We start from the raw sequence: 26,559 nt of genomic DNA, 5'->3' as shown, positions 1-26,559 counted from the left end.
ATATTTTGAGCAACAGAAAAATTTAACACGGTTTATTTTAATGTTACAAGAGCATCATAATCTTAGAATTTAATTTTTTTTAAAAACTTACTAATTAAAATAAAATAAATTTAAATGAAATATTTATTTTCCAAATCTACAGGGAGCCGCAGCAGAGGGATGAAAGAGCCCCTTGCGGCCCCGGAGCCGCGGGTTGCCGACCCCTGCCTTAGCCACTAAGCTACCTCACCCCAGATCAAACACTTCACTTTGATTCCTGTACATGGGGTCAAGAGGAGAGTTTAGAACGAAGATCAAATAAGTGCTCATCGGAAACAACAGTGATTAGTGATTGGTCATCTTAAACAACGGTGATTAGTGATTGGTCATCGGAAACATTGGTGATTAGTTATTGTTTGTTGGAAAGAGTGTTGACCATTGATTGGTTATAGGAAATTATGAATAGTGAGTAGTTGAGAGGAACAATAGTGACGAGTGATTAGTATTTCGGGGGAACAGTTGTGATTAGTTATTGGTCATACAACATTCAAAGGTCTCATGCAGGCTTAATACCTCACATTTATTTCTGTACATGGGGTCAAGAGGAGAGTTTAGAATGAAGATCAAATAAGTGCTCATCGGAAACAATGGTGATTAGTGATTGGTCATCCGAAACAATGGTGATTAGTGATTGTTTGTTGGAAAGAGTGTTGATCATTGATTGGTTATAGGAAATTAGGATTAGTGAGTGGTTGATAGGAACAACAGTGACGAGGGATTAGTATTTCAGAGGAACAATTGTGATTAGTTATTGGTCATTGTGAACAATAGTGTTTAGTGATTGGTTGTTGGGAACAATGGCGATCAGTGATAAGTCATTGAAATCAAAGGTGATTAGTATTTGTTTTGGGGGATTGTTTTTTGGGAGGAAAGTGGTGGTGATTTTTTGGTTGATTGTAATAGTTGGGATCAGTAATCGGTTGTTGGGAACAATGGTGATTAGTGATTGACCATTGAGAACAACAGTCAAATGTTTTTTTTTTTTTTTTGAGGGAAACTGGTGATTAGTGATTGGTCATTGGGAACAACGGTGATTAGCGATTAGTTATTGGGAAAAATGGTGATAAGTGATTGGCTTTTATGAACAATGGTGATCAGTGTTTGGTCAGTGAGAACAATGGTGATTAGTGTTTTTTTAGGAACAGTTGTAGTGATTGGTTGATTTGAACAATGGTGATAAGTGATTGGTTGTTGTGAACATCTGCAATGGAGCTGAAAAGTGAGCCTGCAATCTCATCTAATACAACAGAAGCAGTGATATAAGCTTGAGAACAGCCGTTTGTTGCAAGACTCTTTTTAAATATAAAGTTGCTATGAGTCTAAAAAGTCAGCAAATATAGAACACAGGGTTTGTATTGGAAACGCTGCATGTGCTTCAGCTACAGCATTGAGGTGCATCACACCAGCGTGTAGTGAAATACATTATGCTATGTATGAAACAACAACATTTGCTTAGCGAAAGCCAATTTCTTTCTTTGTTGATCAAAACGAACAAAAGCCATATGGATATGAAATGTTGTCTTGAGTGCTAATGACTTACTCATTGCTGTTCTACAGACTCAGTGCTAAAATTAGCTCTTAATATTCCATTAAAATGTCCATGTAAATCATTCCTCATGTTCTTAGGATGCGCTTTATGAGCAGCGGTTTCTCCTCATTGTTACGGGACCGACAGCTGCTCTGTTTTACCGCACCGTAGCCGAACCTGCTGTGTTTTGTTTGGCGTGAAGTGACGTGTGGTCAAAATAACAAATGAATATCGGCGCAGCAGAGCTGTAGACAGCAGCAGTAGACACTGGGTGTAAAGATTTCTAGCCTTAAGCAAATGTGTCCCTGCATATCAGTGAACCGCCCACCACTGTATGACTAATCATGAAGGTTGGCATAAGACATGAACTCTGTAGGGCTGGGATTTGTTCTGCAAATAAATCACAGCATCGCAGAGACTGAAAGTATTGCTTCAGAAACGAACACTAGCCTCAAATCACAAGGTGAAACTTTTTTAGAGGAAATGCAGCCTGGTGGCCATGTTTTCATCAGCCAGCGCTCGCACTTCCAGCTTCAGCCCCTGAGGCACCATCACACAGTCAGGGTTTTCTAACAAAAAGCTTTAAATAAGTGAACAGTGACGGCTGCCGTGGACATTTTTTAGTTTATAGCCAAAAATGTATGACTTCCAGCTTGTAAGAATTTATGAAAGATTTTCTTTTCAACGTGCACAATACAAAGAAATTAAAAATGAAATGTAGAAAAGTAGAAATACTACAGTTTAACTTTGCTTGTATTAGTTTAATACATTTATGTTTTGTGTATAAAAAAAAAATGTGAGGTTTTTATCACAATAACATACATAAATTAATTAAATTTGAAATAATTTTATAGTTTTATTTATTATTTATGAATCAATTAGCTGATTTTCATATTTTAATACACATTAAAAAGAAAATTGTGCTATAAAAATATTGTATCCTGCTAACAGATAAATTCAAATGAAGAAGGTTTAAAAAAAAAAAAAAAAAGGGTTACTACTGAGTAGTGTTAATTTCATCAGACGAGACGAAATATGTTCGTCAACAACCTTTTTTTTCATGACCAAACGGGATTAGTTTTACGTGGGGACGTGGGGGTAAAGTAATTATTACCGGAGCTTCTCTGTGATTTTAGTCCCTTCTGAATGTGCCATCTCGGTAATCATTACGGACAATGTCAGTAAAGATTACGCCGACTTTTACCTTCTGTAAAAAGGTCCGGAAAAATTACCTCAGGTAATACTAATCCCGTCCGAATAGACCCGCTGTAAATATGTACGGTAAAATTCCGTCATTTTCTGTTTAAAAGTAGTTTTTGACGCGTTTTGCAAGCATGGAGGCGCCATGTTGTCTGTTTGCGCACGTGATAACAGGAAGCAACGTCATACGCACATGACGACAAGGAGGTTACTGTGGTGCGTAAAGCGAGTTACCCCTCCCACTTCTGTAGTTTTACTGAGATGTCTTGTCCCGTGCGAATTGGCCAATTTATATTACAGACGTCCTGAGGTAAAATTGCATTATTGCACGTCCCCACGTAAAACTAATCCTGTCCGAATAGGGCTTTAGACGAGACGATGACGAGACTGCACCACTGTCCAAAAACGCTGACTAAGACTAAATTAACATGCATTATTGTTGACGAAAAAAGACGAGACAAAAATGTTTTGTATAAAATAAAAACTAAGATAAAATCTCTCTTCATTTTCGTCTACAATTGTCTCTGCTTTTTCATCAGCTGTTACGCCTTTAAAATATTCACAACGAGTTCACGGCTTCGTGCTGTTTAGTGTGTGTGTAGAAACAATTCGTCCACATGCCGCTCGAAAAAACTCCTGAGCGCAAGTCCACCCCTGGTCTAGTCAGGCTTTTTGTGTTAAATTATATTTCCTGTCACTGCGCAGGCTCTTTTATTGTACATGACAGCTTATGTCCCGATGACCGGTCTTAAAACGATTAAAAGCAGCATGAATAAAGTAAAAAATGTGATGTGCGGTCAAGTTCGAGTGAAACATGTGAAACACTTTTTTTACTGAAATGTTTATCAGTAATAATTTCAGTAATAATGTGTTATTGTAAAAAAAGACTACAATTTTTTGACTAAAACTAGACTAAAATTAAAAGACGTTTAGTCGACTAAAACTTGACTAACAAAAAAAAGATGTGAATGACTAAATATGACTAAAACTAACAAGGACATTTGGCACAAGACTAAGACTAAATTAAAAATAGGTGATGAAATTAACACTAATGGTGAGAGGTTTATTGGTTAGGGTTAAGATTAAGAGTTAGAGTTTAGGGTTATCGGGTTATGGTTTTAGGGTTTAAGGTTGGGGTTAAGGGTTAGAGTTTATAGTTTAGGGTTAAGATTAAGAGTTAGGTTAAGGTTAAGAGTTTTTTAATTAAGATTACGAGTTAGGTACATGAATATTTATTTTTTTGAATGGCTCTGATGGGTTTAATGTGCACAGGCTCTTTATTAGAAACTCTTATCCTCACTCCTGTGGGTTCTTGTGTCATGGTCAGGTCCAGGGGTCTCGTCATTGGTGACTATTTTATAAGCGTGTCTGAGTCGCACATTCAAACCAACCACATTTACATAAATGATTTTATTTTTAATTCACTGTCCTGTGCTACCTCAGCCGTCGAGAAAACAAGCATGAAAATATGCAGAATTTAATGAATATGGATTTACAAGCGTGACGTTTAACGACCAGGAGAAATAACTAAAGAATTGCACACACATACACACACACACAGGTGTTTACAGTAACATACTTTACATCAGGCAGCACCACAGCTTGCCTCAACACGTCCTTTAAAACATTTTAAATAGCTGCGTCCTAACAGACTGGTGACTCAGTGCAGGAATTTTCTTGAAGACTCAATTATAATTGTGAAAAAAAACATGATTATGTGTAGAAAAGGTTTGGAACAAAAGCCCATGCTGTGCACATGTGAGGACATGTGATGAGATGTCGTGTTACATAAAGGATGAACTGAGCTCTCGTATGAAAATAGGAAAGTGGATTATTTTTGCCTCGGCGCACGTTGCGTTAACATTCGAGCAGCGTGCAGTCAAGCCGTGGCCTAATCCTCTGAGACCTGGGCTTCAAAACGGAGCTGTTCATGGCGCTGTTTATCACTCAACTGCACCCTACATGCCGCCGTAGGCCACGTCTGAGTGAATCCTCATGTCACTCCTCGGAGAAGAGCGAGAACGGAGCAACAATAACGTCCTGAGAAAAGACTCAGGTGGAGTCCCCGAGCTGTGAAGATAACACGGTACACGGCGAGCTGTGCAACGCTTCCTCCTCCTCCTCCTTCGCCTTTTAGTCCTCCATCTGAAGCACAATCTGAATCTGATCTTCTGGCTTGTCGTGGAAAAAAAGTCAACATGCCAGGCTTCGTGTGTCTGAGGAGGAGGTGAGAATGAGCGAGGAGCCTCCTCCCACACGCGGGAGCTGAAGAATCCCATTAATCCCGACAGCTATTTAGCTCTTGTTTTATTTTTTATTTTTCGGAGGAATAAAAGCCAGGCTTACATAAGGAGCACAGCTCTGAAGATGTCGTTCTACACAGAAGAGAGCTTTAAGAATAATATCCAGTGTCTCCTTAATGGGAGTCAGTGTCATTTACTCAGGACTTGCATTAAAGCTGCGTGAAGAACAAACACACGCTCACACAGACTCACTAAAGTCCAGAAGACTGAAAGTTTACACCAGCTGAGAACTGAGAAGACAGAAATTTGAGTGGAGATGCATCAATATTTCTAAGAAACAAGCACTGGGTTATGGGAGTTTAATCAATGATGGTGAAGCCGAATTGTTACTGTTAGTCCTCTGAAGTTGGTTATTTACAGATAAAGGCACATCCAGGAGTGTTTTATGCCTCACAGCAGTTCATTACAATACAGTCAATATTAAAGGATGAGGCTTTGTTCTCTTTATTCATTTCTAGCTACATTTAATGCTGTACATTTAAATTTGCTATATAAAAAGCTAGAAAAACAGATTTTGCTATTTTGCTCAACGACCCCGCCCTGTTCCGTCCTTAGCCCCGCCCCCAAAACCTACAGCAGTTCATCTGGAGTTAGCATTAGAATAGTGTAACGATGATACACTTTGAACACTTTGAACACTTTCAAAGTTGAGCTTGTGTCAATGTTTTTTCCTTATATTAAAGGCAGGGTCTCCGATTTTTGAGAAATGCTTCAGAAAATGAGTCGGGCTGAATAATAAAAAAATCAAAAACAAAAACAAAACAAACTTGTAGCCAATGAGCAGAAAGGGGCGTGTCTTGTCAATATGGGCGGAGAGAGTGTTCAGTGTGCATGTGTGACATTAGCAGAAAGCGGTTTTAACATTTACATGGAGGATAAAAACAAAGAAAGAAAGTGAAGAAAGACTTACGATAAGGTAAGAAGTAGGACGTGTTAATATAGGATCAGCTTTCCAGCGCTGGAGAGAACTGAAGGAGCAGGAAGTTGGTCACATATTCACAGATTGGAGTTTCCTGAGTCAATAACTCCTGAGCTAAACGCTGTTACTACACAAATAACACCTCTTTTCTATCGTAGTAATGTAGAGACGCAGCTACAACCGTGTTTTGTGTAGTAACAGTGTTTAGCTCAGGAGTTATTGACTCGGGAAACTCCAATCTGTGAATATGTGACCAACTTTACTTAAGACGCCGAGGCGCTTTTTTCCTTCTCGATAGGTGAGTAACGTTGGTTTTGCTTTGTTACACAGAACTAATATATGTCTTTGTCCTTTACATGATTATGCTTGTGTGTCATTTTTGCTTGTTTGTTTATCTACAATCGTATTGTTCTTCACTTCAGCTATGATAAAGACACATTTCTTTAAATTAGTTGCCTGGGTTACGTATGTATGTGTGGGGCGGAACTATCAATACAGGGGTGGGACCCATTTGGGTTAGGGGCCTGTTTGTTTTGGTGATTTCAAATGTTGACATTGGCTTTCAAAAATCGGAGACCCCACCTTTAAGTTCTTATAAGCGCTAATCTCTGATATTAGCATGAGTTATTAGTACAGAGTTCTAACTCTCAAACACTCAAAATTCACCTCACAATGAGTTACGAGTCCTGTGAAGCAGTCCAAATCTTGATGCAGATTGAACAACGTCGCTAATTCTGCTTCCGGCTTCATCGCGTTCATCAGGAACAAATGATTCCATCTTGAAAAAGTGCTGGCGGTGTTTATCCTGCACTGTTTTACTGCATTTCCTGTTTTTAATTTATTATCAAAGAATGATATACTGTGTGCTTGCTGATTCGAGATGAGAGTGAGATGAAGGCGGAGTCAAGGAGTGTTTTGGCGTGTTTATAAAATGACTGACAGTTAGAAAATTCAGACACAAACGAGATTTTGGGCCTTTTTACACCCGGTCACTTCATGTGTTGTCTCTGATCCGATAGCTATCTGATTTATTAAAACTGTTCCATTTACATTAGGCCACATAAATGCGTCTCGGCGAATCGGATATCGATCCAATCTTTCTACTCCCGCCCAAAATGCTAATATATTATACCTCGTTTCCGGGGTAATTGAAATGGAACACACTTTGGTGTATGCGGTTTTCAGAACGCGATCAAAAAGAAGACGAAAAAACGGGTTACGACGGTTATGTTACAAAAAACAGCGTTTACTGTTTGCTGCATTTTTGCTGACCCGACGAGACACCTGGGTGAAAGGTCACCTGCGAGTGACGTACTTCCTGTTTGGGAGGAGTATAGCGCTGACGTATGTGACTTGAACAACCACATTCATTTACACCTGTCCAGATTCATCTGAAACGCGTCCCAGACCACCTCCTGAAGGGGTTTGTACCATCGGATTTATATCCGTCTCCAAAACGTTTCGGAGGGCATTTAGACCTGGTCTTTTTACCATCGGATAGATATCTGATCACAGAAAACGCATGAAGTGACCATGTGTAAAAACCCCATAGATTTATTTATTTATTTATTTTTTTTGTGAAAAATACACATTCACAACTTAAAGGCATCTTACTTTAAGATCATCTTCATGAAAAGAAAAAACAATGACTGTGAAAGAAGATTTCAGAATCAGTGTCTAGTTTTATTTAGACAAGAAACATTAAAAATGGTCTTTTCCATTCTGCCCTTTTCTTAATTGGCATTTTAAATATTTTAACATAGAGGCCAGGTAAAAAATATCCTATGGTACTGTTTGGTTTGTAGCTTTTTATTAAACACGACCTCTTTATCGATTTGAAATCTAGAGCTTTCGTAAAGTACACGAATATCTCGATCTTGTTAGTGAATGTCGGCTCAGCTCCAAAAGGCTCAAGAGCTGAGAATCTTTCATCATTTTTAAAGCAGACAGGAGGATTATAAACCCATGTGTCATGTGACGATAATCTGCTGGTGAGGCTTACAGAATCTGGAGAACCAGAATGGAAAGATTCCTACAGACTTTTAATTCAACACGACTCTGGATCTGTTGCTGGAGCAGCAGTTGTCTGGTATTAAGTTAGGCAACAACGCCTCACCAAATAATCCTGCAGTCGAGCCGGAAGTGAAGCTCAGACGATGGACTGATTATGGAAATAAACTGAAAAGCATTTCAATCATTTCAGGTTAGAGAAGTCAGGAGCTGCTTGGAGGCAGCGGCAAGTGTAAAAACTTAAAATACAGGACGGTGGATTTTTAATAGAATCATTTTATAAAATATCAACATGACCAACATCTTCACCAGTGATGCTGCTGCTGCTGCTGCTGCTGCTGAAGTGTCTGTACATTCAGACCAGAGCAGAAGAAAACATTTTTTTTCTTTCCTTTCATCATACCTTCTTCACATCCTTCCTTCCTTCCTTCTTCACTTCCTTCCTCCTTCCCTTCTTTAATTCCTTCCTTCTTTTTTCACTTTCCGCCTTCATTCCTTTATCCCTTCTTTCTTCCCCTCCTTCATTCTTCATTCATCACTATTTCTGTTTTTCTCTACAATACTAGAGCTGATATATTCATAGAAAAGTATTTTTTCTCCACACAGATGTTTGTATCTTCAGAGTAAATGTTGATATCAAACCCATTTCTGCTCTCTGAGAAGCTCTGAGTGTTTGTTCATCTAAAAAGCAGCTCAGATTTCTCTTCAACACAAAAATTCAGTGTAAGATTATCAACAGAGGGACAAACACACGTCTAAAACACACTGAAACTACAACAGAGTCCTGACTCATTTAAATCAGACTTCGAGACATTGTTCTGAACAAAAGGGTAATCTCTCTCTCTCTCTCTCTCTCTCTCTCTCTCTCTCTCTCTCCCTCCTGTTGAAATTTTTACATCCAAAATTTTTTATTTCATTTTTCTCTTTTGGCTGAAACCCTTTGATTATTTTTTTTACCTGTTTTTTCGATTGTTTTGTTTTATTTTGGAGTTTTGCATTTTGATAAGTTTTACGTTTTGTTGAATTGTTTTGTTTTATAACTGAACTGAAAATAGAAAAGAATAAAGTGCAGATTATAGTAAAGGAAAGGAATCAGCTCATACTTGCTTTTGTGGAACATGAACCGATTCGCTCTGAGATCGTGTAGCTTCCTGTGGAGAGATTTCTGGAATAACACATGGCTCTGTTTGGTCATTAAGGTCCAGCATTTAGCCTCTGCTCAGCTTCATGATACACGACCTGACAGGAAATGTTTAGAAAATTGAATCCGTCTTTGCCGCTTTGCCCTTTCTGAACAATAACAGTCACATTCTGTATGATGACTCGGCTCGGTCCGGTCCAACTCGCTGCTCTGCTCTGATACACACTTCAGTAGAAGGAAAGAAAGAGAAAAAAAAGGGAAAAAAATGTCAGTAAAGGTGTGTGAAAGGTTGAAGAAAGAAAGAAATGAATGAACAAAATGTAAAAAAAAAAAAAAACAGACTAAAGTAAATAAAGACTTTAAAGAAGCAGTAAATAAGAGAGAGAGGGAGAGAGAGAGAGAGAGAGAGGGAGCGGGAGAGAGAGGGAGAGAGAGAGAAGGAGAGAGAGCGGGGAGAGAGAGAGAGAAGGAGAGAGAGAGAGGGAGGGAGAGAGAGAGGGAGGGGGGAGAGAGAGGGAGGGACAGAGAGCGAGGGAGCGGGAGAGAGAGAGAGAGAATAGTAAGAAAGTAAGAAAAGAATAAAGTACACATTAATGATAAGAAAAGATGTTTTGTTTATTTTTTTATTTTTTTGGGGGAGTTTTACGTTTTGTTTAATATTTTGCTGTTTTACATTTTTTGTCGAGCTTTATGTTTTTGTTTTTTTTATTTTAGCTGTTTTATGTTTTTTTTAAATTTTATTTTGTTTTGTTTTGTTTTTCTGTTTTCTTTGGTGAGTTTTACATTTTGTTTTGTCTTATTAAGTTCTGTTTTGTTCTTTTGATCTTTTAATCTGCTTGTGACTTTATCCATGGGATTAGAGACACATTTCTAATCAGGTTTCATTCAGAGTGACGTAACAGCACAGATGGAGAAGGTGACAATCAGACAGTGAGGAGAAAACAGACGTTTATCAGTTTTCTCTAAATGAAGAATATTTTCAAAATTAATCCAAATTAAACAAAGAGTTATCTGACCAAAATGTGTTTATAATACACTCCAGAATTATTGGCACCCTACAAGAGAACAGATAATAATATTTAGATAACTTTGATGCACCTTTTTCTTTTCTTTTCTTTTCTTTTCTTTTCTTTTCTTTTCTTTTCTTTTCTTTTCTTTTCTTTGCATTTCATTTCCATAAGATAAATGAATTGTATAATACGATAAATCAAATTAATAATACATTTAATAGTTAAAATAAAATATAGATTTTAAAAAGCATATTTGCCAAAATGTTTGACACCTTTAGACTTTATGGGAAACTTTTTTCTTTTCTTTTTTATGATGTGATGATGCAAAAATCATAAAAAATGCTGCTGCTGATGTAAAATCCCAACATTGTTCATCATTATAAAGAAAACTAAGGAGCTTTTAACACAAAATGCACAAATGTACTTAAACATTTACTGCTAGGTTCATTAAAGTGCTCTTGTCTTTCTCGTCCATCACCAAACCTGAAACAGGAAGTGACATGATCATTGATCTCCCAAACATTTGAGATGAAAAACAAACAAATATAAAAATGATCTCAAGGCCGAGGTACGGTCGGTTCCCCAGGTACGGTCGGTTCCTCAGGTACGGTCTGTTCCTCAGATACGGTCTGTTCCTCAGGTACGGTCGGTTCCTCAGGTACGGTCTGTTCCTCAGGTACGGTCGGTTCCTCAGGTACGGTCGGTTCCTCAGGTACGGTCGGTTCCTCAGGTACGGTCGGTTCCTCAGGTACGGTCTGTTCCTCAGGTACGGTCGGTTCCTCAGGTACGGTCTGTTCCTCAGGTACGGTCTGTTCCTCAGGTACGGTCGGTTCCTCAGGTACGGTCGGTTCCTCAGGTACGGTCGGTTCCTCAGGTACGGTCGGTTCCTCAGGTACGGTCTGTTCCTCAGGTACGGTCTGTTCCTCAGGTACGGTCGGTTCCTCAGGTACGGTCTGTTCCTCAGGTACGGTCTGTTCCTCAGGTACGGTCTGTTCCTCAGGTACGGTCGGTTCCTCAGGTACGGTCTGTTCCTCAGGTACGGTCTGTTCCTCAGGTACGGTCGGTTCCTCAGGTACGGTCTGTTCCTCAGGTACGGTCGGTTCCTCAGATACGGTCGGTTTCTCAGGTACGGTCGGTTCCTCAGGTACGGTCTGTTCCTCAGATACGGTCTGTTCCTCAGGTACGGTCGGTTCCTCGGGTACGGTTGGTTCCTCAGGTACGGTTGGTTCCTCAGGTACGGTCTGTTCCTCAGATACGGTTGGTTTCTCAGATATGGTTGGTGTACCAATAATTTTGAAAATAGCGTTAATTGGCTTTTTATCCCTCTTTGTTTAAACTGTAAATATCTCTGATTGCACACGATGTTCCTTTTAAAGTCTTTAATAAAAACTTTAATAACCTGAAGTCTGGAACGTGAGCTCAGACTCTGAACACTTCCACTGATCTTCCTTACAGTTTTGTTCTTCATCTTGTTTTCATTCCTCCTCTGTGGTCCTCATCCTCCTGTTTCTCAATATTTTGACGTTTCCTAATGGCCAGTGAATATCTGGAGAATATTCATGAACATATGGTGTGCAGCTGCCGGTCCAGAAACTCATCACATCCTTCTGCAGAACACGTTTGAGTGAAAGTGAGACAGACTAATCACCAGTGTAGATTACTAACCACCTCCACTCACACTGTACACAATGGAAGGAGGAAGGAAGGACGTGAAGAAGTGAGGACAAGAGGAAAGAAAGGAAGAATGAAGGAAGGGAAAAAGGAAGGGATGAAGGAATGAATGGGGAAGTGATAATGGGAAGGAGAAAGGAAATGAAGAAAGAAAGAAGGAAGGAAGGAAGGACGTGAAGAAGTGAGGACAAGAGGAAAGAAAGGAAGAATGAAGGAAGGGAAGAAGGAAGTGATAAAGGAATGAAGGGCGGAAGTGAAAAAGCAAGGAAGGAAGTGAAGAATGGAAGGAAGGAAGAAAAAAGGACGTGAAGAAGGTATGACGAAAGGAAAGAAAAGGAAGAATGGAGGAAGGGAATAAGTGAAAAAGGATGGAAGGAAGAAAGGAGGGAAGGAAGGAAGTGAAGAAGGAATGAAGGAAGGAAGAAATGAAGAAGGGAGGAAGGAATTGAAGAAGGGAGGTAGGAAGGAAGGAAGGGAAGAATGGAGAAAGGAAGGGCGGAAAATCGGATTTAGGGGAAAAAAGGTAGGAAGGACGTGAGAAAGGACGTACTGTAAGGAACAAAAAAGAAAGAAAGAAAGTAAGAAAGGACAAAGTAAATATAGATGAATAAATGAAAGGAAGTGTCTGTCTCTCTCTCTCTCTGTCTCTCTCTCTCTCTCTCTCTGTCTCTCTCTCTCTCTCTCACTCTCTGTCTCTCTCTCTCTCTGTCTCTCTCACTCGCTGTCTCTCTGTCTCTCTCTCTCTCTCACTCTGTCTCTCTCTCTCTCTCTCTCACTCTGTCTCTCTCTCTGTCTCCCTCTCTCACTCTCTGTCTCTCACTCTGTCTCTCTCTCTCACTCTCGGTCTCTCTCTCTGTCTCTCTCACTCTCTCTCTCTCTCTCACTCTCTGTCTCTCTCTCTCTCTCTCACTCTCTCTCACTCTGTCTCTCTCTCTCACTCTCTCTCTCTCTGCCTCTCTCTCTCTGTCTCTCTCTCTCTCTCTCTCTCTCTCACACTCTCTGTCTCTCTCTCTGTCTCCCTCTCTCACTCTCTGTCTCTCTCTCTCTCTCTCTCTCTCTCTCTCTGCCTCTCTCTCTCTCTCTCTCTGTCTCTCTCACTCTCTGTCTCTCTCACTCTCTGTCTCTCTCTCTCTCTTTCTCTGTCTCTCTCTCTATTTTCTGCGCTGAATCTTCAGCTTCTCATGACCATCTGTTCAGCAGGACTCCGTGTGTTAAACTGTGCTTGGTGAACATCTCTTCAGAGCTCATGCCAGGCAACATATTTACTTTTTTAGCAAATCACTGAGCCGTGAAAAAAAATCTGGGTCAAACAAATCCGTTTGCTCCGGGTTCTAATGATGACTTCGCACTGAAATCTAAAAACCAGCTCAGGTCACAGAAGCCCTGTCTGGATGTGTTAATAACCGATGCTCTGTAATTAGCTTTAGCTTCTAAAATACATTTCAGAGATACATTTCCTCCTGTGATCATGTAGTGCTTCAGACTGTAAAGCTCACAATGCAATCTGTTATTCATCTAATGAAGAGAGATAATGCAACTGGTATAAAACAAATCACAATGAAGTCTCACTCAGATCTTTTAAATCTCACTCAAGTCTCACTCAGATCTCAATTAGATGGCACTCAAATATCTTAATTGTCACTCAAGTCTCACTCATATTTCTTAAATCTTACTCACATCTCTTAAATCTCAATCAATTCTCACTCATATCTCTTAAATCTCACTCAAGTCTCTTAAATCTCACTCAAGTCTCTCTCATATCTCTTAAATCTCACTCAAGTCTCACTCATATCTCTTAAATCTCACTCAGGTCTTATTCATATCTCTTAAATCTCACTCAAGTCTCACTCATGTCTTAAAATGTCACTCAAGTCTCTTAAATCTCACTCAGGTCTCACTCATATCTCTTAAATCTAACTCACATTTATTAGATCAAGTCTTACTCAAGTCTTTTAAATCTTACTGTCTCACTAATTTCTTACAAATTTCACTCAAATTTTTGTAATCTCACTCAGATCACACTTACAGGTTATAGAGCTGACTCTGCCCCTAACGCTCCACCCTGTAATCGAAAAGGTGATAGGTCACTCTGCCCCTAATGCTCCACCCTGTCATTGATGAGGTGATAGCATTGACTCCACCCTTAATGTTCCACCCTATTGTTGAGACGTGATCGAGGTGACTCCGCCCCTAACGCTCCACACTTTCATTCATGAGGCGATAGCATTGACTCCGCCCCTTACGCTCCACCTGTTCTTGATGAGGTGATAGAGGTGACTCCACCCCTAACACTCCAACCTGTCTTTGATGATGTGATAGAGGTAACTCCGCCCCCAACACTCCACCCTTTTCTTGATGAGGTGATAGTGGTGACTCCACCCCTAACACTCCACCCTGTTCCTGATGAGGTGATAGTGGTGACTCCACCCCTAACACTCCACCCTGTTCCTGATGAGGTGATAGTGGTGACTCCACCCCTAACACTCCACCCTGTTCTTGATGAGGTGATAGTGGTGACTCCACCCCTAACACTCCACCCTGTTCCTGATGAGGTGATAGTGGTGACTCCACCCCTAACACTCCACCCTGTTCCCGATGAGGTGATAGTGGTGACCCCACCCCTAACAATCCACCCTGTTCTTGATGAGGTGATAGTGGTGACTCCGCCCCTAACACTCCACCCTGTTCTTGATGAGGTGATAGTGGTGACTCGGCCCCTAACACTCCACCCTGTTCCTGATGAGGTGATAGTGGTGACTCCACCTCTAACACTCCACCCTGTTCTTGATGAGGTGATAGTGGTGACTCGGCCCCTAACACTCCACCCTGTTCCTGATGAGGTGATAGTGGTGACTCCACCTCTAACACTCCACCCTGTTCTTGATGAGGTGATAGTGGTGACTCGGCCCCTAACACTCCACCCTGTTCCTGATGAGGTGATAGTGGTGACTCCGCCCCTAACACTCCACACTGTCGTTGATAAGTTTCCTACAACCGTGCGTTTTATTTCTCATGGTGTTTCTCTGGCATCTGTTAGAACAGTGGTGGCTTTGAGAGGAAGATGTTCTTGCCTGAAGTGGTGGATGAAGTTCTTTGAGTAGATCAGATTTGCTGTGTATGTGTGTGTGTGCATTTGTGTGTGTGTGTCTGTGTGTGCATTTGTGTGTGTGTATGTATGCTGGAATGATTCAGCCGGCTACATTAAACACAGCTTTGTTTGCTCATCCGTACCAGAGATGATTCAAACTTAATCTGTTTCAGACTTTTGTTTGATAAAGACGTCGTGTTCACTGAGGCGCTCTGGAGGAACGCTGGAAAAGATCCTTATGGTTCATCAGAATTCTGAAGCAGACCAGAGCACGGCTGAATTCTTTGTTCTGCTTGGCCAGACGGCGTGCCTTAGTTTAGCTTTAGCTGGAACATGAAGGACAGGTTTATATCAAAGGGCTCCTGATGATGAAACCTAACCGTTTCTATAGTAACCAATATAATGTGTAATAAATATACAGTACAGTCAGTGACGTGATGATGTTTTAGGACACATTTATGAAGCTTTTGTGAAAAGAGTCTCCAGTGTTAGCGCTTTGGAACAGTGTTAGCGCTTTGGAACAGTGTTAGCGCTTTGGAACAGTGTTAGCGCTTTGGAACACTCGCAGTGTGTCGTGATGCACTGGTGTGGATGTTTTAGTGCTTTTTTCCTCTTGCTAAATGTGTATTTCAGCCCTATTTCAGCCTGATTTATAATCACTTCAAACAAACAAGGACGTATATATATTAATTTAATTTATTTATTCTGTAAAATAAATATTAAAATGGATATTATGATAAATAATATCGCAACAATCTTTTCTGAGATCTTGTGTCGTCTTTGTTCAATTTTTATTTGCTTTTTAAATTCTGTAGCCTTTTTTCCTTGTTGAGTTTCTTTGTCCTTTTAGTTTATATATGAACGAATTATTTTAATGACAAACTAAAAGAATTGTAATTTAACAAAATCAAACCACTGACTCATGACATGTAATGTGTAGAAACGTCTGTGATCATTGGGAGATGATGTTATTATCGATGTACTGTGCTGTATTAAGATTAATAGGAGTTTTTTTGTTCTTTCAGGTGCTACCTGTTGGATGGGATCTCGAAAGGGGCGTGGTTAAACCGCTCCAGTATCATATTCGCAGGAAACGATAAGTGGTCAGTGGATCCTCGCGTATCCATCGTATCGAACACAGGCGACAAACATGAGTACAGTCTACAGATACAGAAAGTGGACGTCACGGACGAAGGCTTCTACACCTGCTCGATACAGAGCGAGCGCAACCCGCGGCCTAAACTCATCCAGTTAATCGTCAAAGGTGAGTCTCCTTGTCCTCTGCCTTTATCACCTGTCTCCTCTCACCACTTCACCTGTTTGTGGTGGTGTTAAATTTGACGTGGGCTTTACAGTCAATCAGATTCCACAAAGCTAGTTATTTGTGAGGTTCTGGATAAGTCGTGAGCTGCCTCATAGCTTTATGACTAAACAGGAACTCCAGAGATTCTGTACTCACACAACGTCACACTCAGTATTCAGTTTTGTGCTGAATGTCTGCGAGACTGTGATTCGACTGTAGGTTCGAGTGCTGAAGCTGATCACTGCCATGCAGATATTCAGTGGAAACACACTGTGTATACAACAGCTCAATAAACAAGACACAACAGCAATGACAAGTAAAAACATTTCTGATTTTATACGAACAAATGATCAACAGATAATCACTGCTGCTTACATACTGAGGGATGGATGGATGGATGGATGGATGGATGGATGGATGGATGGATGTACTACAATTATCCAATTATCCAATTATCCCTGGTACATTTTTTATGGATGGATAGATAGACAGATAAACAGATATATAGATGGATGTATAGATGAATGGATGATAGACAAATAGATAGATAGATAGATAGATAGATAGATAGATAGATAGATAGATAGATAGATAGAATATGGATGGATGGATGGATGGATGGATGGATGGATGGATGATGGATGGATGGATTGATGGATCGAGGGTTGGGGAGAGACAGACGGATGGACAGATAGATAGATAGATAGATAGATAGATAGATAGATAGATAGATAGATAGATAGATAGATAGATAGATAATGCAAAATATGGATGGCTGGCTGTATGGATGGAGGGAGGGGAGAAAGACAGACAGACAGATGGATGGATGGATAGATAGAAGCTTCCTGAGGGACAGAGTGCAGTTCTAAACCTCAACAGAGTTACATCAGTCCTCTTCCATCCTCTTGGTGACTGTGTGGTTTGATCATTTCTCTCCTGAGTTGTTGTGTAAAGCTGCTTTGAGACAGTGTCCAGTGTTAAAATTACTATAGAAATAAAAGAGAAGAATGAGTTTAAACTTCTGTCCATCCTTCCTGAACGAGTCTGACACGTTGGCTCCAGCACGTCCTGGCGAAACCCTCGCTCATGTGACTGCCCCGTTTCATTCTGAGGAGCTGAATGTTGGTATTAATCTGTTTGTGTGGTTGGACCTGGTGATCATATCTGATCTGCCGTGCGAGTCGTCTTTCTCAGCTCTCACTCCATCCATCACTCTCCAGCTGAGCGACTGTCCTCTGCCTCCAGCTGACATGTTTCACACCAGCTTCTTTATCCTGAGATGACATTACCTGTCATTTCTCCTGCTCTTAATCCTAGCTGAAAATTGAACCGTGGAGCGTTTTAGATTTACGAGATGAGAAATTATTTGAAACAATGCACTTAAGATGAAGGGGTTTATTAAAAAAAGGCTAAAAAAAGTCAAGCGTGAAGCTTTTAGAAAATCAAACTGATCTAAAACAATCTCTTATTACGAAGTTTAATTTGTGTCAGCAAACTTTACCTTTTAAAACAATCACAGCTGTCGTGTGATTATATACACGCTCAGAAATGTGGTCTTCTTTACAAAATAATCATTCTTTTTAATGCTGTTGAGTTCATTTATGTCGTCTGTAAAGAACCATCACAGCCGTCAACAAACAAATGAAAGCGAGGATCAAAGAGATACCAAATAATATAATAGAAATGAAATGAATTGAAGAGTAAATTAATAAACAGTTATGTTTAGGGATGCGTTCCAGACCATAGCGGAAGCAGCGATGAGACGATTTTTATATTTTAATCATCAACACTATAATAACATCAGCACAAAATACCTTTATTACATTTCCACTGATTATTATTTACATGTGAATCATACACGAAGTGGCATTTTAAAAAATACACAATTCTGATTAACTCTTTTTCCCAGAAGCAAAAAAACGGAGTTTCCTGTTTTATTGTGTCCATGTTGATGATCGAACGTCTTTATCATGTCTCAGTCCACAGTGTTAATATGAAGCTCATGTGAAAGTGAACAGGTGGATGGCTGGATGGATGGATATTGATGGATGGATGATTTAATAGATGGACGGACAGACAGACAGACAGACAGACAGACAGACAGACAGACAGATAGATGAATGGTGCGATTGAATATGGCTGGCTGTATGGACTAATATGAAGCTCATATGAAAGCAGACACTCAGTTTTGTCAGTATTTCTGTTTTATCTACAGTAATAGAGGTGAAATATTCATAGAAAAGTAAAAAAAAATCAACAACAAATGTTCAGTAAATGTTGATATCAAACCCATTTCTGCTCTCTGAGATGCTCCAAGTGTTTGTTCATCAACTGTGAGCTTCTCTTTTCTTTCTGTTCTTGTCTTTCTTGTTCTTTCATAAAACAAATGGAAAAGAAAGAGAAAAGGTCACAGAGACCTGGAAACATGAAAAAATACATTTTTGTGGAGAAAATTCACAGATACAAAAACTTTTTTCTTGTTCCTTTTTTTAAGTTTATGAAAAAGTGAATGAAGGACTGCTTTACCTCAGTGTGTTTACCTCAGGGCAGTGTAACATGGAGAGGGTGTGTTTACCTCAGGGCAGTGTAACATGGAGAGGGTGTGTTTACCTCAGGGCAGTTTAACATGGAGAGGGTGTGTTTACCTCAGGGCAGTGTAAAATGGAGAGCGTGTGTTTACCTCAGGGCAGTGTAACATGGAGAGGGTGTGTTTACCTCAGGGCAGTTTAACATGGAGAGGGTGTGTTTACCTCAGGGCAGTGTAACATCGAGAGGGTGTGTTTACCTCAGAGCAGTTTAACATGGAGAGGGTGTGTTTACCTCAGGGCAGTTTAACATGGAGAGGGTGTGTTTACCTCAGGGCAGTGTAACATGGAGAGGGTGTGTTTACCTCGGGGCAGTTTAATATGGAGAGGGTGTGTTTACCTCAGGGCAGTTTAACATGGAGAGGGTGTGTTTACCTCAGGGCAGTGTAACATGGAGAGGGAGTGTTTACCTCAGGGCAGTTTAATATGGAGAGGGTGTGTTTACCTCAGGGCAGTTTAACATGGAGAGGGTGTGTTTACCTCAGGGCAGTTTAATATGGAGAGGGTGTGTTTACCTCAGGGCATTGTAACATGGAGAGGGTGTGTTTACCTCAGGGCAGTTTAATATGGAGAGGGTGTGTTTACCTCAGGGCAGTGTAACATGGAGAGGGTGTGTTTACCTCAGGGCAGTGTAACATGGAGAGGGTGTGTTTACCTCAGGGCAGTGTAACATGGAGAGGGTGTGTTTACCTCAGGGCAGTGTAACATGGAGAGGGTGTGTTTACCTCAGGGCAGTGTAACATGGAGAGGGTGTGTTTACCTCAGGGCAGTGTAACATGGAGAGGGTGTGTTTACCTCAGGGCAGTGTAACATGGAGAGGGTGTGTTTACCTCAGGGCAGTGTAACATGGAGAGGGTGTGTTTACCTCAGGGCAGTGTAACATGGAGAGGGTGTGTTTACCTCAGGGCAGTGTAACATGGAGAGGGTGTGTTTACCTCAGCAGCTCGTAAATGAGGAAAGTTCTACATTCAGTAGACACTTTCCCAGATTGAAATGCCAACATGTTTATGTTTATTTATTTGCTCCAATGTCTAATGATCAACAGAAAGGAGAAGCGTCTAATAAACACTGACCGATAAACACTGTCTGATAAACACTGTCTGATAAACACTGTCTGATAAACACTGTCTGATGAACACTCTCATAAACATCATCTAAAAAACACTGGCTGTTAAACACTCTCTGATAAACACTCTCTGATAAACATTGTCTAATTAACACTGTCTGATAAATACTGTCTGATAAATACTGTCGGATTAACACCGTCTGATTAACACTGTCTCATAAACATCATCTAATAAACACTTTCTGATAAACACTTGTCTGATAAACACTGTCTGATAAACACTTGTCTGATGAACATTTGTCTGATAAACACTTGTCTGATGAACACTGTCTGATAAACACCGTCTAATTAACACTTGTCTGATGAACACTTGTCTGATGAACACTGTCTGATGAACACTTGTCTGATGAACACTGTCTGATAAACACTTGTCTGATGAACACTGTCTGATGAACACTTGTCTGATGAACACTTGTCTGATGAACACTTGTCTGATGAACACTGTCTGATGAACACTTGTCTGATGAACACTTGTCTGATGAACACTGTCTGATGAACACTTGTCTGATGAACACTTGTCTGATGAACACTTGTCTGATGAACACTGTCTGATGAACACTGTCTGATGAACACTTGTCTGATGAACACTTGTCTGATGAACACTTGTCTGATGAACACTGTCTGATGAACACTGTCTGATGAACACTTGTCTGATGAACACTTGTCTGATGAACACTTGTCTGATGAACACTGTCTGATGAACACTTGTCTGATGAACACTGTCTGATGAACACTTGTCTGATGAACACTGTCTGATGAACACTTGTCTGATGAACACTGTCTGATGAACACTTGTCTGATGAACACTGTCTGATGAACACTTGTCTGATGAACACTTGTCTGATGAACACTGTCTGATGAACACTGTCTGATGAACACTTGTCTGATGAACACTTGTCTGATGAACACTTGTCTGATGAACACTTGTCTGATGAACACTTGTCTGATGAACACTGTCTGATGAACACTTGTCTGATGAACACTTGTCTGATGAACACCTCTGTGTGGTTTCTACTGTTCACTCTCGTTTACTCCCGGATACAAGAGAGACTGAGAGGGAGAGAGAGAGAGAAAGAGAGAGGGAGAGAAAGAGAGCAAGAGAGATTCTCTTACACAAAACTAAAAAAGTCTCATGATCAGAAGTCAACAACAGTTGCTAGCAGAGCAGCTAATTCCATTTAATTGAACAATTTATTTAGACTTTTTTAGCCACTTTTTGATTTATTTTTTCTTTTGATTTGATTTGTATAATACAGACAGTCATAATTCTGTGTAGAAATATGACAGAAACCATGTAAAGGTTACGGGTCAGACGTCAGCACCCAACAGCTGGGTTTCTCCTCCAGATGTTCAGGTTACGTTCAAGCTTCCTGAACATTGTGTGTTGTCCATAAACCTGTAGTAACTTTTACACACACACACACACACACACACACACACACACACACACACACACACAATCATGTAGAAATTAACAGACAAATTTGAGTGACTTTGTGTATAAAAACAAATCTAGGATTATTCAGAAGAAATGAGGAAATGATTGTGTGTGTATGTGTGCGTATGAATGACATACGCACACATACACACACAATCACACATGCACATACACACACACATTCACACACACACACACACAATCATACATTTACACACACACATACACACACATACACACACAATCACATACATACACATACACACACAATCACACACATACACACTTACACACACACATACACACACATGCACACACACATACACACAATCACACACATATGCACACATACACACACATGCACACACAATCACACATACATATACACACACATTCACACACACACACACACACACACACACACACACACACACACACACACACACACACACACACACACACACACATACACATTTATAGTGTATCTACTCTTCTCACTCGCTATCTCGAGCCGTCCAGCTGCATTGATTTGGAATTATGGAAACGCAGCCTAGTGACCTGTCCTGGTGTCCTGACATTTTAAAATGGCAGGTCGGTGAATTTCTTTACAGAGTCACAGAGAAGGCTGATAAAAGCGTAGACGTTCTTCCTGAAGCTCCTGGTCTGCAGCAGCCTGAGACGATACTCAGAGACAAGACACTTCTCAGGGAATTATTTATTGTAGTCTGAGGTGGAAACTTTAACGACGGTCGTAGCCTCGGACGAGGACTTTTACTTTACTTTTTCATCCCTGCAGGTTTCTGTGTAACTCAATTTTCTTTAAAATATCCGATAAAAATTTTACGTTTGACGCTCGGACCGCAGGCCGATAACAAAAGACCGCACGTAGCAAGCTTTTTTTAATGAAACAGCGAAATGGAGAGAAATTCCACAGTATTCACTGAGTGAGAGAACATGTTAGTGAATAATTGAAACTGTGATTAATGTGCTCTAAAATGAATAATTCAATAAAAGTCCAGGAATTTTTTTTTTAATTGGAAATAGAAGCAAAAGCCTTTCAGAGAACTGAAGTCCAGAGATCACACATATATACACACACACACGCACACACACACAGACACACAGTCTGCAGTCCAGAGATCACACATATACACACATACACACACACACACACAGACACACAGTCTGCAGTCCAGAGAATCTGATAAACACACACAAACACACATGCACACACGCGCACACACACACAGTCTGCAGTCCAGAGAATCTGATAAACACACACACACACACACACACACACACACACACACACACACACACACACACACACATACAGTCTGCAGTCCAGATAATCTGATAAACACACACAAACATACACACACAATCACACACACATACACACACATACACACATATTCACACACAATCACACACACATATACACACACAATCACACACATATACACACACACATACACACACATACACACAAACACATACACACACATACACACAGACACACATACACTCACACAAACTCTCACACACACACACACACACACACACACACACACACATACACTCACACAAACTCTCACACACACACACACACACACACACACACACACACACACACACACACAGAGACTATTGATTTGTTAAATTAATTATTAATGTTAATATTTTTTTGTTTTCAATTCTTTTGATATATCTTTATTCATTGTCTGTTTTTATTATATCTGGATAATAAAACCCACTCGTGTTGAAGTCTGTGGTTATAAAAAAAAGCCTGATTTTAGAGCTTCATTTGACTTTAAACACATCTCCACATTAGGTCTTTTACACAGCCTGCAATCTGCTATGACGCTCAGCTCCGTTCGAACAGCGAGACTCATTTAACATCCACTGTTTATTTAAGCAGTTTATTCTATCTGCTGTTTAATACAGAAGACTCTAAAAAACATCCAAATCTAACAAACAAACAAAGTATCGACCATTTATTTAATAATCCTCTCTAGGAAGCGCTTGCTTTTCTTTTTCTTTTTTGTTTTGTACATTAATAGATTTCAGCAGTGCTTAAAAAAATCCAGGGAATTAAAAAAACATCTCGAATTCAAAGTTCTTTAAAATACTTTGTTAAGGAATGCGTTTGAATAGGAATGTGTCTGCCTGTTAAATGCAAGAGAATTACGAGTTGTATTCAGCTCTATTTTATTTTAACTATCTTTCGGCATCCGTAATCAAAATATCTGTAACGTGTGGGTCGATCAGGCGAGAGTCTAAAACAATGCCATCATCAGTACAGTCGTTCACCTGGAATTTCTGTTTTCTCCGTCGAGAATGAGGACCTGAGGACAATCTGAGGAGTTATTGCAAGTAATTATTTTATTATAGATTATTTAAGATCTTAAAAATTTCACAATTTAGAGATATTTCACATTTGTACATTTTGTATTATTCAGTGTGTGTGTGTGTGTGTGTGTGTGTGTGTGTGTAATGCCATATACACTAAGTGGCGACTGCTTCCTTTATCAAGGTCACTTAGCCAAATTTTATTCAAACTGTTTTTTTTGTAAACGAATGGCTGAAACGTGCCGTCGATGTGATTGTAAGAGAATTTGTGTTAGCAGCGTTGGCACTGTGATGTTATCGCTGGATGTAAAGTGTACTGGGCAGATGGCAGGTGCTTTTTAACAGTATCATGTAATTACCTGCTCGCTAGCATTACTCTATTACGACTGGCTGCCATTTCGACTCAGAAACGACTCGGAAACAAACGTTACAGGCCGTAATTACAGCGAGGGGACGAACATGTCGCAAATTTCAGCGAGAACAGGAACATCAATGTTTTCACTTTGATAATTAGTACCATGTAGTCTACAAAGGCGATAAAGTAACCGTGGTGTGTTGGAGTGAACTGATGCCGCATAACATCAATGCACTGAAAGTTTTTATTATCTCCTGTTAAATATGACGCCTTATTAAATACACATGGTCATGTAACGATGTTGGGAAATACAGGGGATGAGTAATGTTCCTGAGGAGTGGATGTTGCTAGCAGAGAAGTCACGTGTTTTATCTAATGAACATCTTATTAAGGTCCAGTGACTTAACGTTAATAATGACACCTCGGTCCATCATCTGTTCACTCGCTGTACTCTGAACCTAGTGTAATTCCCTGCGAGAATATTTTCACTGTAATGCGCTCTGCCCTCTTCCTCATACCCGAGCTCACGAGTACCTAGCGTTGCTGTGATTGACACAGTAGACAGAGGAGTATTGCCCCTCCCACCCTGACAGCACGACCAGTTTTGTTCTCGCCACCTGGATGGTCGAACTCGCGACCACATACTTTCCCTTTCTGTTGAATAATTGAATAATTAAGTAGGTGAATAATTTCCCTGCAGAAGCCCCAGCCTCTCCGAGACTCCAGCGCTTCCCTGCAGCTCCCCGGAGGCTCACATTCCATATGAGCCGTATCGTGAGCTTATGCTCGTCTTATACGTGTCTCCGATGCTCGTTGTGAGTGGCCTTGTTAATAATGCAGTATCAAAAAGCTGTTCCAGGAACATAATGAGGAAGTGAAAGCCAAAGCAGCAGCTTGCTCTAATTCAGTCAGTGTAACCCCTATAATGTACGACCTGGGCTTTGTCTCTGATGAACCTGTCTGTGTTAATGCATTATCATAATAGGGAGCTGTACATATGTGTGTGTGTGTGTGTGTGTGTGTGTGTGTGCACCTGTTATTGCACTTTCCCCCTATCTTATTAAAAAAGAGCTGCTTCAGGAAACTGCCCCTATCAGCCCCAGCTAATTAAAGTAAGCGACACCGAAGGTCAGAGGTTTTTTCCTGCATGCCTTTTTTCCATCCAGATGAGTTATAAAGACCTTTTTTTTTTTTTAGAGAGTGCAGGCGATAATAGTTATTTAAACCAGGGTGCCACGGAGTTCTCGATGGTGTCAAGAAGGTGCGGATTCAACGAGTCAAGTCTGACGAGTCAAACCTCCGGGTACAATTGGGAATTATAGCCATGTTAATGGGCTTGTTCTGATGTAAACATATAGTTCTTCAAGGAATATGGAAGGAGTCTCTAGTGTCAGCTACAACTTGTTGGAATGACATCACAGAGAACAGGGTCTTGAACCCGCCCACTTTCTGTTTGGTGTCTTTGCTGTCAGATTTCTTGCTTAGGCTTATGAATGTGTTACGAAGGCCCAATGTAGGTGGCCTGAAAGAGTGTAACTTTTTCTGTAATATTTTCATAAATGACACAGCGGTATTTTCTAAAAGATTTATGCAACGCATATGAACGTGTTATGAAGCCCCAATGTACTATAGATACCTTGAAATAATGTTTTAAAAAGTTTTGAGAACTGAAACTTATGAATGTTTTATGAAGGTATCATTTTAATGAATAAAACAGATCATAAAAGGTAAAATTTATGCAGTGCTTATGAATGTGTTAGGAAGTCCTAATGAAGCTATCCTTTGAATAGTGTTTCTTAGCTATTCATTACAGGTAAAATTCATGAATGTGTTATAATAGGCCAATGTAGGACTCTAAAATAGTTCTAATTAATAAAGATTCACATAAATGATACAGGTCTAAGTCATCAACATAAGTCATCAGTCATTAACACAGGTGCTCATAAAAGGCCTAGCTTTTCATTGTAAGTCATTGATGCGTTATGAAGGCTTAATTTAGATATCCTTTAAATATGGCACATATGAAGTATGAGTAAAATTTCCTGATTGGGTTTTGTCTATGAGGGGGAGGGGTTTAATACGGGGCAGCACCACAGTGGGAGGCTTTGCCTCTCAGCAGCAGTAAATAAGCTATGAGCTCTATTTAAAACAACGATAATCCCACAATCCCTCAGTCTTTAATTAGACAGAGGGATATTAGAGAAGCCTTTCTGTCTTTCCCGTGTGGCCAAAACCCGGTTTGTTCAAACCGCAGCCTTGCAAGGCATGTAGTTTTGTAGATTAACTACGTCCCATCATGGAATCATTTCCTCCCTAATTATAATCAACTGAATTAATATTCCCTCGTTTTTGCTCTTTCATTTAGCCAACGGCTGTCTCTTGATCATGATGGATCTCTTGTCTTTAACAGGCTTCATTATTTATCTCCAAACGAACCGCAGGGAAAGGCGTGAAGACATAAAAGACAGTGATTGAATGAATCAAGTCTTTG

General features: G+C 40.1%; 1 protein-coding gene across 1 annotated transcript in view; it reads left to right on the top strand.

Annotated features, from left to right (window-relative positions):
- negr1 (neuronal growth regulator 1) overlaps window positions 1–26,559 on the top strand; it is a 181,498-nt gene that overhangs the window by 33,221 nt on the left and 121,718 nt on the right. Inside the window, exon 2 of the mRNA XM_060867398.1 lies at window positions 15,935–16,173. Coding sequence (XP_060723381.1) covers window positions 15,935–16,173 — 239 coding nt within the window. The remainder of the gene's footprint in view (window positions 1–15,934; window positions 16,174–26,559) is intronic.

This window comes from Tachysurus vachellii, chromosome 4 (genome assembly GCF_030014155.1).
Source record: "Tachysurus vachellii isolate PV-2020 chromosome 4, HZAU_Pvac_v1, whole genome shotgun sequence".
NCBI classification, from domain to species: domain Eukaryota; kingdom Metazoa; phylum Chordata; class Actinopteri; order Siluriformes; family Bagridae; genus Tachysurus; species Tachysurus vachellii.
The sequence above is the reverse complement of the archived record's forward strand: the minus strand, read 5'-3'. Positions and strand labels throughout refer to the sequence as shown.